This window comes from Peromyscus californicus, unplaced genomic scaffold (assembly GCF_007827085.1).
Source record: "Peromyscus californicus insignis strain IS unplaced genomic scaffold, ASM782708v3 Scaffold_9__1_contigs__length_137607984, whole genome shotgun sequence".
Classification (NCBI taxonomy): Eukaryota; Metazoa; Chordata; class Mammalia; order Rodentia; family Cricetidae; genus Peromyscus; species Peromyscus californicus.
This window is the reverse complement of record NW_026294617.1, coordinates 41,634,302-41,649,521: the sequence shown is the minus strand read 5'-3', so window position 1 is coordinate 41,649,521 and position 15,220 is coordinate 41,634,302. Positions and strand designations below refer to the sequence as shown.

At 36.3% G+C, this 15,220-nt stretch overlaps 1 protein-coding gene across 1 annotated transcript in view; it reads left to right on the top strand.

The window, feature by feature from the left end:
* Positions 1-15,220, top strand: part of Gpr149 (G protein-coupled receptor 149) — a 67,883-nt gene that overhangs the window by 14,942 nt on the left and 37,721 nt on the right. Inside the window, 1 exon segment of the mRNA XM_052730150.1 lies at positions 4,825-4,872. Coding sequence (XP_052586110.1) covers positions 4,825-4,872 — 48 coding nt within the window.

Below are 15,220 nucleotides of genomic sequence, written 5' to 3'. Positions count from 1 at the left end.
TTTGATAAGCATGAAGTGTCCTTCCATGTCCCCTTTGATTATTTTTGTTTTGTAGTCTGTTTTGTTAGATATTAGAATGGCTATACCATCTTGTTTTGTTAAGTGATTCATTAATTTCCTCTTTAAGGATCTTTATCCTCTTCATAAAGTTAGTTTTCAGGTCTTTTTCTTGTGCTTCAGCTGTGTTGGAATATTTAGGGCTTGTAGTAGTAGGATTGCTGGGCTCTCTTGGTGACATTGACTTGGCTATTGCTGATTATGCTGGTGTGTCGGCATCTGGGTTGGGGGTAATTATAGGTCTAAGTACAGATTTCTGAGTTTGTCTTTGTTGGATGGGTGTTTTGTTCCTTGGTTTCTGTTTCTTTTCTTGTCTTCTGGCCAGAGTGGCCTATGGTTGAGTAAAGGGTCTCTACTCAAGTTGAGGGCTGGAGTTCTGGTGGACTATATGGCCTCTGATCCAGCTGTGGGTCCTCTGCAGGAGTTAGGCTCTGAGATATAGTGATAGGTGGCATGGGGTATTGGAGGTAGGCTTTGTGGGCACTGAGTGGGGACAGTGCTAGGGCAGGGTGGGCTAGCTATAGCTCTGGTGACTAGAGGCATGTCCTCTGGTCCAGCAGGGTATCTCTGCTAGAACTGGAGGCTGGGATATGTTGAGTAGGAGGGGAGGGCCAGTTGAGAGTGGGCCAGGCAAAACTTGTGCTTGCTTTTTATTACAATTATTTAAATTATATTTTATTGCAATAGAATATCATTGTCTTGGCTAATTTTGTGTCAGTTTGACACAAGCTAGAATTAATGAGAAGGGGAGCCACAGTTGAGATAATGCCTCCGTAAAATCGTCTTGTAGGCAAGTCTATGGGGTATCATCTTGATTACTGTTTGGTGTGGGAGGGTCTACCCCATAGGGCATGGTGCCACTCTTAGACAAATAGTCCTGGTTACTATAAGAAAGCAGGCTGATAAACCCATGAGGAGCAAGCCAGTAGCATCCAGTCAGAATCTCACTCCACGTTCCTGCCTTACTTGAGTTTCTGCCCAGACTTCCCTTAGTGATAAACTGTTACCTGGAAATTTAAGCAAAATACGACCTTTCTTCCCTAGGTTGCTTTTGGTCATGGTGCTGTATCACAGCAACAGAAACACTAAGACATAATAGATCCTAGATCCTAGTCCATTCATAGGGATCCTTCTTCTATAATATGTAGCTGCATTAATAATCTATTATAGATTTGACAGTTGATTCCACAAATCTCTTTAGGCTGTGTTTAGTATTTTTGCGATGAAAAGCAATACTACAATGAAAACGTGTGTGTGTGTGTGTGTGTGTGTGTGTGTGTGTGTGTGTGTGTGTGTAGTCTTGTTGAAAAAATGTCTTCAGGATAAGTTCCTAAAATTAAGATTTCAGGGTCAAAGAGTAATTACAGTTTTGTTAGGAACTGCCAAGTTGCCCTCTATTTAAGTATCATAAAAGTTGACATTCTCAGCACCAACAACTTATGTAAGGAGGTACTTTTCTCACTACCCTGCTAAGAAAATCTAGTGTCACACTTTTAATGGTCTATCAGTGTAACAGAGAAATGATAAGCCTAGTGTGTTGAAATTCCATTTATCAAGCCCTAAATAAATTTGAATAGTTTTCATATATTTGAGGGCTTTTTATTTTAATTTTTATTTTAGTTTTAGTCCTTTATTTTTCCATTATTTATTTATTCATACTTTTTCAAGGCAGAGTTTTTTTTATTTAACTCTGGCTGTGCTGAAACTCGCTCTGTAGACCAGCCTGGCCTCAAACTCACAGAGATCTGCTTGCCTCTGCCTCCTGAGTACTGGGATTAAAGGTGTGCACCACTACCACCCAGCTTATTTTTCCATTTTAAGAGATAGATAACAGTCCTGGAGACACTAGAGATAACAGTCTTCTGTCCATGATATATATTGTAAATTTTTTAAATCATTTAATCATGGTATACAGTGTATATGGTACATGTATGTGAGTGTGTAGTTATTCCTGCCTAGTGCTTGAGACTATGCATGCAGAGACCTGAGCAAGACATCAGGGGTCTTCCTTTATTGCTCTTTGCATTATTGCCTTGAGACAGGGTCTCAGAACTAGAAAATCACTTTTTACCTGGGTCAGCTGACTAATGAACTCCTGAAATCCATCTATGTCTGCTCCCTAGTGTAGGATTACAGTATGCATAGCCATGCCGGGGTTTTTGTTTGAGTTTTACAGATTCAAACTCAGGTCTTCATGCTTACAGGGAAAGTTCTCTTACCCATTGAGTCATCATTCCATGGTTTTTTAAAATCTGTTATTATCATGCAGACCCACAGAGTGGCCAAAATTAAGTAGTATAATGAGAATGTGGAAAAGTAAAGACTCATATAAACTACTGGTGGGGCTGGATAGATGGCTCAATGGTTAGGAACACCTGTTACTCTTTCAGAGGACCAGGGTTCACTTCTCAACATCCACATCAGGCAGTTTACAGCTGCCTGTAATTTAGCTCCTGGGGATATGACACCTGCTTCTGGTCTCCTAGGGCACCTGCACTCACATATGTACATACCCACACAGATAAACACATACACATATACTAATTTAAAGTAACAAAAATGAATCTTAAAGAAATTGAACTCTTGCTGAGAGAAATTCTTGAACTCCTTTGAAAAAAGAGGTTGGTGATATCTCCAAAAATGAGTTAAACCCATGTCTCCTACTTCAGCAGCTGCTCTTTCCTATATAGCTTAGAATTTTACTGTTTCCTGTAGCTAATAATCAAATGTGGTTTTTAAAATATGAAATGGTTTATTTTTTAAATTTTATATCTATTTCCTCAGTTACACTAGCTGCAACTCAATGCTCACTATCCAAATATGGCTGCCGGGACAACGTTGAAACACTCAACTTCAAGGCATTTGCATTGCTGTATTTCTGTTAAACTGTGTTACCCTAGAACAAGTGTGTGTTTCTGGCAGCTTTGTTTTAATAGCACTAGCACTTGAAACACACATAAGAATGAATGAACTGAAGTTTTGAGTGCAAGAGCTGCATATAGAAGTGTATTTCCCACGAATCCAGGTTAGCTTGGACTTCAGGCCGTGTGCTTGTTTTGATCTCTTTAGGGATGCACAGGATCCTCAAACTATATTCACACAGCATACAGTTTTATAAAATTAATTGAGGTGATGTCTGTATTATTTATCCTAAAGAATACAACTTGTATAAGCTTCCAGCTCTTCAAACTCTGCTTCTAGTCCTGATTCAAAAAGCAATGAAACTTAAAGCTACACAAATGAAATGAGTTTTGCAAATATAACTTAAAAACACACACACATAATGAACATGGACTCTGTGATATTTAGCGATGCTTGAAAGCAGACACAATAAATTAAATGGTTTGAGGATACACGGGAAAGTGATGAAAGTGTGATGGAAAGCTGGAGGTGATTATCAAAGAGCTCTGTGAAACGTTTGTTTGTAGGAATGGTCTGTGACCCAGAAAGCACACCTGTGATCCCCAGAGATGTTGACACTATCCACTCTCTCATCTTAAGGAATGACTGTGCTCTCACAGACTGCATGTTTATGCTTAATTCTCCCCTGCTTGTGTGTTAAAGTTCACAATATTTTAAAGATTTTATTATCTCTCTCTCTCTTTCTCTCTCTCTTTCCCCTCTCCCCCTCTCTCATTCATGTGTGTTTGTGTGTGTGTGTGTGTGTGTGTGTGTGTGTGTGTGTGTGTGTGTGTGTGTGTATGTGTGTGTATGCCTGTGGAGGCCAGAGAAGATGTTAGATGCCCTGGAGCTGAAGTACAGCTGTCTATATGAAGTTGCAAGCCTCCTGCCCTCCAGTTGCCCACACTGCATGATGAGTGTGGGCAGTAGACTTGCATGCAAATAGCTGCATCTGAGTGAGAAAAGGAGTGTGGAAAATGAAGATAAGGCACTGTAGACTCAGGAGATGGGAAAATTGAGCCAGTAGCCTTGATGAAGTGTCTTCTAAGACACAGCTGTCATGAGCTCACACTGTGCCCTCCTCCTAAAGCTCTATACTCTTGTCTTTCAAATTCTTTTTATCTGTGGAGCTTGGAACCATTCCAAAAATTGTGAGTATCACTTGTCTCATTTGCAATGTTCCCTTCTTTCCATGCAAAACATTTCTACATTTTGAATATGCAATCTCTCTCCTACTTCCCTTAAGGGTATCTACAACTCTGTTAACAGCAGCTTTTCACATCTGAATGTGACCATCTAGGAGATGTTGGGATCTCTCACACTAGCAATGCTCTCCTTTATGACTTCTTGTGTGAATTTGGACACTTTTATTTTCATAAATATTTTCTTGACATTTAAAAAATTTCCCTCAAGAATAAAGAAGCAACCAGTAGCTGAAAATACCATCTTTTTCCATGTCGTTCCTAGACTCAATAAGACTAATGTCAATAGTGGACCTGTTTCTTCTGTGACCTTCTGATGTGAACATCTGCTCCAACGACCCTTTTTTTTTCTTATTGCCTTGGTAGCTTTCCAAGCTGTGCTTTCTCTGACTTAGTTTTCCTGAGAACAATTTTACTGTCTTCACTTAGGTCCTCCTTAAGCCTGAACTGATCTACCAGAAATTTTAAAACACATATTCCTTCACTATGTAACTGGATCACTATGATTATACCAGAATCACAATCTTGAACACCAAGGAAGGAGTCTGTTCTTTCTTTTCCCAAATTTGCGTTTTGAAAAGTTATAGGTACCTTATTTCCTGTGGCCAACATTGCAATCCAGAGATTGTGCAGCCTAGAAATAAGTACTCATTTTCCTCCTTAGGTGTCCAACCATTTCAACTTTGCCTGCCTCCTCCTCCTCACTGGTCAGGTAATAAACTGTTCTTTTTGTTTCCTTCACTCTGATGATAGACAAAACTGCAAGGAAGGTGAAACTATACCAGATGATCTGCTTGTAGTTGAATATGCCTTCAAGCAGAATCATTTGGGAGTGCTGCCTTGCCTCTGGGCAAACAGATTCTTCTGTATTCAGAACCAGATCTCTGTTCAAGAGCCATCCTCCCCACACTGTAAACTTGACCTAGAGATCTACACTCCACTGAGTGGCAATATGCTAAGCCAGAAGCCTATCTAAACACCCAGAAAAGCAATGTCACCGACCAACAATTACTATGCTTCACGATAAAACCCAAGAGTTTTATGCAGTTATATAAAATAAAAGAGAATTTTAGAGAATACTATTGGACATTTTATCATTTGGAAAAAAATAATATTTGAACCAGTTCTTTCCTGGCATAGATCACGCAACTTTGTGGTGAAATCAAAATGGAAACAAAGTTATCATGATCCTATGAAACAGAGCAGCTACATTATTTTAATGTGTCCAATATATGTCTTACCAGTGTCCATTTATTTGGGAATAAACATTAAACAAAGTAGATTGATTTATTATGGCAACTTAGCTGCTCATCACTGTGACAAATTTTCTAAGAGAAACTGACTTAAAGAAGGAAAGATTTTGGGTCATGCCTTTAGAAGTTTTAATCCATGATCAGCTGGCACCATTGCTGTGGGTTTACAGTATTGGAACAGCCATCAATGTAATAGGAAATGGTGATTAAGTTACTAACTTTATGGCAATCAGGAAGCAGAGAAGCAGAAGAAAGAAAGGCAAAGACATACGTTCTCTAACCACTCTATCTTCTAATTTCTACCAACACCTAGTAGAATGCCAATAAATTATGAAGCTCTTTAATAATAAACAATTAACAATAAAATGTCATTGATAATGTCAGAGCCCTCATGATCCAGTTACCATTTAGTGGTTGAATTTACAAACAACACAAGCCAGGGATTAAGCCTACAACACATGAGCCTTCTAGGGAATACCTTGTATCCAAATCATAACAAATGTATCTTCAAAATCAGTGGTTATTCTGCATTTTCACTTTAGTAGTGACCAGTGTAATGGGACATTTCAGGCAGAGCATTGGCTTTAGAAACAAGCAAATCTGAGTTCTCTCTTGGCTCCTCTTCTCTGTATTCCTGAATTTTCATTGAATATATATATATATATATATATATATATATATATATATATATTGATTTGATTAAGTTATATAACCCAACACAGATCAAACAATACAACATACAGTGCATAGCAAACTCACCATGTTTATTATTATTTCAGTCACTCTTGTACTAATCAGGTATTCACCATGTACACTATTGGGCAGTGTGCTTGGTGCTAGTGGTAGAACAGTTGATAAAATGGACATTTTTTCTGCCCTCATGGAGTTAATTTATAACACAAAAGAGAAATTTAAAGACATGAATTTTTTACAGATATATCATACAGTCTGATAGGAAACTTAAAAAAGACTTCCAAGTATATAAAGTATTGAATTTGAACCTCAATGATAAGTAAGATTTAGTAAGAACAAATTCTTGAAGAGATTTCAGGCTCCAAAGCTTAACCATTTTGTACAATTCCTTCATCTCCAAATGTTAGAACAATGGAAAGAAGACAGGCATCCTACGCATGTTTCCTCAAATTGCTAATGAGTTCAGTTTCTCTGAGTACTTCAAGACTGCCTGTAAATCTACTTACCAGTTACATATGACTTAATACTATGACCTTAGGAAGGCAGCTTTGTAGCTATTGATTCGTTGAAGTAAACAATGAGGCAGAAATCATGTGGAAATAATGTCCTTATTTCAACAGAGTATAGTAATGTGCCCTCAAGAATGACTACAGAATTTATACATAGAGATCAAAATGACAGTTTTGCAGAAGAGATGCCAAATTGAATTACCTTATAGTAGTTTGTATTAAAGGCTCACTGGTGTCCACTGGAGAGCATGTTCATTGAAGTGTCTCTGAGAGCATCAGGGAAGCATATTGAAGAGGATACTTAAAGGCCACCCCAAGTTGTGCCTCGGTCAGCCACAGTATATAACAAAACATCAACTGAGGAAACAACAACTTTTCTAACATTTGTTAAACTCATGGGACTACTATAAGGATATGTTACTGAGATATAATTTATTTTAAATATAGACAACTATTAATACAAAAATTATACATATAGGAGAATCAGGAGGAAAACCTTAAGTATGTATATGGATATCATAGGTGAGAGTTCTATTGAGTGAATGAATAAATGATAGTCAAAGCAACTGCATTTTATGCTCAAATATAGAGGTGACTTAGATGTTAACAACTGAGTTGCTTCTCTGCTGTTCGCTTTTTAAAAAAAAAAAAAACCCTCAGGGTGTCAAATACACTATCAATGATTTCTCAATAATAGGACTTCAATAATAACTCACATCATTCCTTCAAATGTTTCTAACAGGCTTAGCAAATAAGTGAATCATTACTCTATGTAGCAATGGAAAGCTGCCAATAGCCAAGAAGCACTATGAACTCTGAGTGGGTTTTGGTTTAGTATGGGGATGATAGTTCCAGAACTTTAGTTTCAAGAAAAGATCTAGGGCTGGTTGTGGTGGTGCATGCTGATAGGATTTGCTGAAGGAGGCGGAGGCAGGAGGATCACGAGTTTGAGGCCAGCCTGGGCTACACATTTTAGAATTATAGTAAAAAAAAAAAAAAAAAAAAAAAAAAAAAAAGATCTAGGATGATCAGAAATGAGGATTCAGGTATAGTCTAAGAATGAAGCTGCTATTCATTTCACCAAGTGGTGATAGACAATTTTTAAATGTTTTTGAGAAAGGATAAGTCCTGCCTGGTAATTTTATCTTCAAATATTAATTTTACAGAAAAGTTCCTTTGCTTTTTAATGTTTTTAAGCTCAACTAGTACATGCAAATTAGTGTTATTTATTAATTTCCTTTTTATAAAAGTGGCAAAGAAATCACTATACCCCAAGTCTTTGATGAGAAATTCAATTTATGCCTAAGCTCTCCGACTTGTATTTTACAAGCCTGATCTCTGAAGTTCCTGCTAAACTGAAATAATCTTACTGTCCAGCTAATGGCTTTATCCACATCCACGAAATAAAATTGAACAAGATAATATAAAAATAAGATAAACTCCAGGGCCACTTCAAACTAAACAATTGCTACTCTTGGCACATCAGCTCTAGCATTTGATGCTTTTTATAAATAATTGCTCCCAATGAGATGCCCAAGTTGAATATCACTAGTCCATATTTTATAAACCAACATTGTAAAATAATGAAAAAGAAAACTAACTTTAGCTATATCCCTTCCTTCGCTGCTTATTTTTATTTCAGTCACATTGAGCTCTGTGACTAGTTTAAGATGTCCCCTATTTTAATCTGATCAAATGGTGAAAACTAAGTGAGGCTGACTTCATCTGATCTCCCTTAGCTCCACTAAGTCAACCCAGCAGTGATAATTATGATAGTCCATGAACAAATACTATTGCTTCCTCTGAGTTATTTTCCACATTGATGAGATGAATCACAATATCTGGATAATTTATGAGTCAGGGGTAAATATAGGAAGAGTTGGTCCTTGGACTTTGAGCCAGATTTCAATCCTAATAATTATTCTGTCTACCTCACCTCCCCATGGCATTACACAGTTGTTGATGCTTCTTTGTTTTTAAGCAGTATTGAAGCTTCTTCCTGTTCTTAGCCTTATGTACTAGGAGATCATATCTGTACAATTCAAATTGAGACAGAGTCAATGATTCTGTATAATCTATCTGAAAGCTTAAGAAAAAGATCGTTTAATGTAAGCAAGGAAATACCAGGTTGATAAATTCCACATAATTTTATTGGCTCTATAAAGCAACTTTTTCTCCAATGAATCTTTTTAAGAATTAAGGTTCTTTCCTATTAAAACATGGAAGACAACATGGATGAGAAGAAAAACAGTTTCTTAATCAATTTGTTAGTTGTTTAATGCTTAATAGTACATAAACATTTCATATGCACTACCTAATCTTATCCTTTATCTAATTAGTGACTGATGATACTTTTGGCCTAAAGAGATAAATAAATTGAACTATGATCATCAACCCAAAGTGTTGACAATCAGATCTGTGATAAAATATATATGTTCATATATGAAAGGTACATTACCTACAACTGGTATTAAAGTAGATATCACTTTTTATTGTAAACTCCATATTAGCACTTGATTTCCATGAATACTTTGATTAATTTTTACCAAAATCTCATGCCCAGGCAATACAATTGCAATTTACAATCTGAGTTCTTGTTAATGTTTTCAGTTACCAGTGAGTAAAATGAAAATTAATCAACAAAGACACATGTGAAACTCATTTTTCATTGATATAATTTTCTTATTGAATCAAATAATAGCTTTTGAAAACTCAATTTTCCATGTTGTTCATGATATAATGGCTACCCACAGAGCATACTTTTCACTTGACATATATTAATAACACATTACTTTCTAAAGTCTAGATAGTCAATAAAACAGTAAATGGGCTCTGACTTACACTGTTTCCAGAATTTCTTGGCATAAATACTGTAACTCTAGTTAGTTTCACAGTCCCAGTGAGAAGTTACTGAATAATGGGTTGAGAGATATGTATCAACACATATCCTAACATGGAGATACAATAGGATAAATATCTTAAGATGACAGATAATCATGAAATATTATGGAATAGATCAGAAGGGGTGAGTTTTGAGAATTATTTTGTTTTATTTCACTATCACTCATTAAATTGTAATACTGTATATTATAAATCATTATGATTTCAAAATATAGGTCCAGCAAGATGCATTGGTGGGTAAAAATGCTTCCTGTCAAGTCAGCTGACCTGAGTTCAAACTCAAGAACCCACACAGTAGAAGGAAATAACCAATTCCTTCAAGTTGTCCTCTGACTTCTATTTATGTGCCTACATATATATATATATATATATATATATATACATATATTAGAGTTAATGAGGTTATATAATTTTAAGGTTATATGATTCTGAGGTTATATTTAATTTTAAATAACTAGCTCATGAGAATCCTAAAACTTTTCATAAATAAGAAAGAATGAGCTTGAAGCATACTACTTGGATACTCTATTCTTTAAAAAGATCCAGCATAAAATGCATGCAGTAATAATTTAGTTTCTGACCCCAAGAGCCATAACATCAGCCTTCTCTGAGTATCACTTTTTCTTGTCATATCTCAGACTCAGATTCTTGTTTGACAATCAATTAGCTGTTCGATTTCCTCTCTTAGTGTCTGTTACCTGCTTAATAGAATAAGAACAGTAATATTCATGTAACACTAAGCATATCAATTCTTAGAGCTGTCACTCATCATATTCTTAAAGTCAGTGTCTCATCTTTAAGGTGTTTTGGTTTCCTAGATGATTAGGGTCCCAGAACTCACATTTCTTTCTACAACATTCCAAGTTCTTCTCACAGTTTTCAATCTACATTGACCATAAACTTTCTTTTCTAAGACAATGTCTTTCAGCTCTGTATTCTGTAAGAAAAGAATTACCAACTTTATTAAACCAGAACAGACAAATTCACTTGGACAGTAAGTATGAGACAGCGCTACTACATTGGACTGCAAGTTGGAAGACAGTTATCATCAGGCTTCCTGCCGCTTCCCCATTGGGACTGTCAGTCAGCACTTGCGTATTTGTGTGATACAGTGCTCAAAACATTTGAATTTGGGTTTGAGTCAAGTACTGTGTAGAACTTTCTTCCTGTTATAGTCCAGAGTAATCTATAGGTATTCGCTTAAATTGGACATTTTATTTCAGTTTTCTGGAACCCAGGCTTCTATAACTATATCTAATAATACAGCCACTAAATACATGGAGCTGGGCTGGAGAGATGGCTCAGAGGTTAAGAGCACTGGCTGTTCTTCCAAAGGTCCTGAGTTCAATTCCCAGCAACCACATGGTGGCTGAAAACCATCTGTAATGCGATCTGGTTCCCTCTTTGGGCCTGCAGGGTTATACATATATAACCCTGTATACATAATAAATAAATAAATAAACCTTAATAAAAAATACATGGAGCTTTTCAAATGTAAAGTTTAACAAAATTAAATAACACTTACAATGAGTCTTATAGTATTGCCAGCAACATTTTAGATACTTATAGCCACGTGAGTCTGGGGGCTACCCCTCTCAATAGCGAAGACACAGAATGTGTTCTTCATCACAAGTCCTGTTGGATATTTGATGAACAGCTTCTCTATTTTAAAGCTCATTTAAATGCCTTAAGAACAAACAAACAGATAGTTGATTTTAGTCTCCTTTGCAATAGCCAACAGTTGGTGATCATAAAGAAAAACCATAGAAAACACCAAGAATTCAAATTTTAAAATGTGTACATCCATCTGAAGATTAACACCGACCCAAACCTGGGGGCTTCAGTGTGCATGAAGTACTAACAGGGAGGTGTGCCTTATATGTAATAATGCTAGCATCCTCTGTGTTACCCTTGTTCATCTACAGCCTGAAAAAGTCGTAGAAAATAAGGTCATATTCAAAGTAATCCTTTGGACATACTTCCCAGGTGATTTTGCTAAGTCTGGATACACACATCCAGAAGTGATTGGCTTTTCTCCTGTGCTCTTTTCATTGATCATGGATGAGTTTACTCCTTGGTTCCTGCTTCTTGAACTACATGCTTTTCTTAATCCCAATGCCCAGCAAATCATATTACAATACTATTAAATCATATTTTGAAATCAGGAAGGTGTGATGCTTCTAACTTTGCTATTCAATGTCCTTTATTATTCCATATGAATCTAAGAAGTGGTTTTCCTATAACTGGAAAAAGCTTTTGAAAAAGATCATATTGAGACAGCACATTGCTTTATACTGACATTTCAACAATTTTACTTCTTCCAATCCATGAAAGTGGGATATATTCCCATATGTCTGGATATTCTTTAATTACTTCCATCAGTGTTTTATAGGGTCTAACATAGTGTTCAGTTTAACATCCTTAATTATACTTATTCACAAGTATTTTATTTTTTGATGCTCTGGTAAATGGACTTTTTCTGAATTTCTTTTCAGATAGTTGATTGTTAGTGTTGAGAAACGTAACTTTTTTTGTATATTGACTTTGCGTCTTGCAATACAGCACAGTTCCTTGCAACACAGTCACAGTCCTTCATTACATATAAGAACAGAAGCAAGTTTACTTCCTCATTTTATTTCCATTTCTTGTCTAGTTATTCTGGCCAGGAATTCCTACTTCTATCTTCAACAGAATTGGGAGGAGTAGGCACCCTGGCCTCATTGATGACCTTAGAGGAAGATCTTTGAAAAAATGTGTCCATTAAATGTAGTGTAAGCAATGAGCTCTTTCATTTGCCTTTCCTAGTTTGTTAAGAGTTCTTATTACAAAAGAATGTTGAAACCGTGCCACTTTTTCTCTATCAATCAAAATGACGTTGTGATGTTTATCCTTCCTGTAGTTAATGTGTGATATAGTACCTCACTTGATTTTCGTATTGAGCAGTGTTTGCTTCCCAGAACTAACTCACACTTGGTCATCATGTGTTATCTGTTTAGTGAGCTGTTGTTTTTTTTATTTTTCCAGTTGTTTGTTTGTTTGTTTTAGGACTCACACTGTAGACCCAATGACCTCAAACTCATGACACTGCTCTCACTACTGCCCCAAGTGCTGGGATTGCAGGCATGAGCCACCATGCCCAATACTTGGTTCATTTTTGCTCCTATAATAAAATACCCTAATGAAGAACAACTAAAAGGAAGCAATGAGGGTGGGGGTTAGCTTACTATTCTAGGCTAATGTCTGGCAAGTACCCAAAGCAGCTATTCACATCACAGTTAAGGGCAATGAGAAATGGATGCATGCACATTGGTACTCAGCTCACTCTTTCTTCTCTTATACAGCCCAGAGCCCAAAACCAAGCAATGATGCCACACACCTTCCAACTGGGTCTTCTCACATCATTTAAGGCAATCAAGAAACTCTCCCACAGACATTCCCACAAGACAACCTGATCTAAACAATTCCTTATTGAAACTTTCTTCCCAAGTTGTGTTTCTTATGTTGTATCAAGTTAAAAATTAAAATGAACCATCACACAGAGCCTGCATTTTTTAAATCTGTTTTTATTAGAAAATTGGCTTATAGTTCTCTTTTTTTGTGGTGTCTTGGTCTGGCTTTATTGGCATAGCAATACTAGCTTCATAAAAATTAGTTTCAAAACATTTCATCCTCTTCAGTGTTTTAGAAAAGATTGAGAAGAGCTGCCTTAGTTCTTTGCGTGCATCTGGGCTTTCTTTGATGGATTACTTTGATTACTAATTCAGTCTCAATTAATTATGACTTTGTTCAGATTGTGTATTTTTCATAATCATGGTAGGATGCTAACTTCTGGAATTTTACTCCTTTCTTCTGTGCCTTCTAATTTAATGGTATAAAATATTTATTGTAGTTCCTTACCATAAGTTTTTATTCTCTTTTCTTTACTCTTAGCCTACCTAATGGTTTCTCTATTCCCCTCTCTCTGTCTCTGTCTCTCTCTCACTTTTTCTCTCTCTCTCACCCCTCTTTATACATTCAAACACTAAACTCTCAGGGAGCTAGGAGTGTAACTCAGTGGTAGAGCTCTTGCATGTCATGCCCATTCCCCAGAAGAGAGAAATAAATAGATAGATAGATAGATAGATAGATAGATAGATAGATAGATAATCAGTTTTGTTGTTTTTTTCTAGTTTTCTATTCTCTATTTCATCCATCACTAATCTTTATTATTTTTTTCCTCTTTTGACTTTCGGGTTTGCTTCATTCTCTTTTTTTCAGTAACTTGAGGCATACAGCTGTGCTATTTCAGAGCACAAACATTTATTTTAATATTGCTTTGCTGTAGTCAATAAGTTCGGTAATATGATGATTTGCATTTTCATCTGTTTCAAGGTGTCTTGTGGTTTCATTCTGGATTTCATTTCTGACTCATTAGTTGCTTGAAAGTATGTTTAATTGCCACATTATGTGAGTTTTCCAACCTTTGTTACTCATTTCTAGTTTTATTCCACTATGATTTAACTTTGAAGTCATTTGGTTTGACTTCAGTTTGTTTGAATTTAAGACTTGTTTTTTCATTTAAAATGTGATTTATACTAAAGAACATCCTGTGTGTGCTTAAGAGGAATGTATATTCTGTTGTTGAGGGAGTGCTGTGAATAGTTCTATCAGGCCCATTTGGTCTATAGCATTGTTCAAAGCATCTGTTTTTTTTTAATTGGTATTTTGTACAAACACTTTACCTATCATTAGATATTGAAGTTTCCCATCTTCATCATTGGCATCAATTTCTTACTGAGTCCTGTTAGTGCTTACATGTTTAAGGGTGTGAAACCATGAGTGGGGACTAACATTGTTCAGTAAGGTAAGCCTCACATCATTACTTTTCTTCTTCAGGGCAAGCACTGCTCCAACTGTCTGTGATAATCACTTCTCAGCTCCCTTCTGAAGCTTTTACCATTTTTGCATATATCCCAAGGGGATTTAATTTAGTCGCATCTGTTCTCAAAGCATATTAAATATAATAATAGCTCATCCATTTGAATCACAGGTAGAGAAAAAGAATTCCAAGTTTTGTTTCAGCTCTTTCTTCTCAGGGTAGATTTATCAATACTCTGAAAAGTGCCTGAAGCGAGCTTTGCTATTCTGATGGCATATTCTAAGAAACTCTAGTTCTTTAGATGTGTCTCATTCTTTCTCACATTGGTATGAGGTAGGAAACAGCCTGCTTTTTTGAAATTTAATAAGATACCCAGATATAGTGATGGTTAGTTGAGGGGGGGGATAATTTAAGCTCACTGACTCAAATTCTTTACAAGATCTTGCATATCTTTCATAGATACAATTTATTTATATGCAATGAACAGGCTTTCCAAGGCATGTCCTAATGGAACCAGAGAGAAAAGGGGTCTCTTTCCTGCGGTCAGATGCATGTTGCCTATGGGAACTGGTTTACACTACAAAAGGTATCCTGTACAATAGGGAGCTGAATGGAGGGTTGGCTTGGAATTCAGCTCTCTTTTAAAATAAATATTTAAAAAAATTTGTGTGAGGATAATGGAATTATGCTGTGAAATACCAGCACTCACTTCCTGATAGTATGCCCTTGAGTTTGGACCTGAGTCTTTGTGTATCTGTGGCAGGTTGTCAGACTGATCTTAGCTTGGATCTTCATAAGAGATATCTCTGTTTGCCATTGTGAGTGTTGTAATTTGGGGTCTTTGGG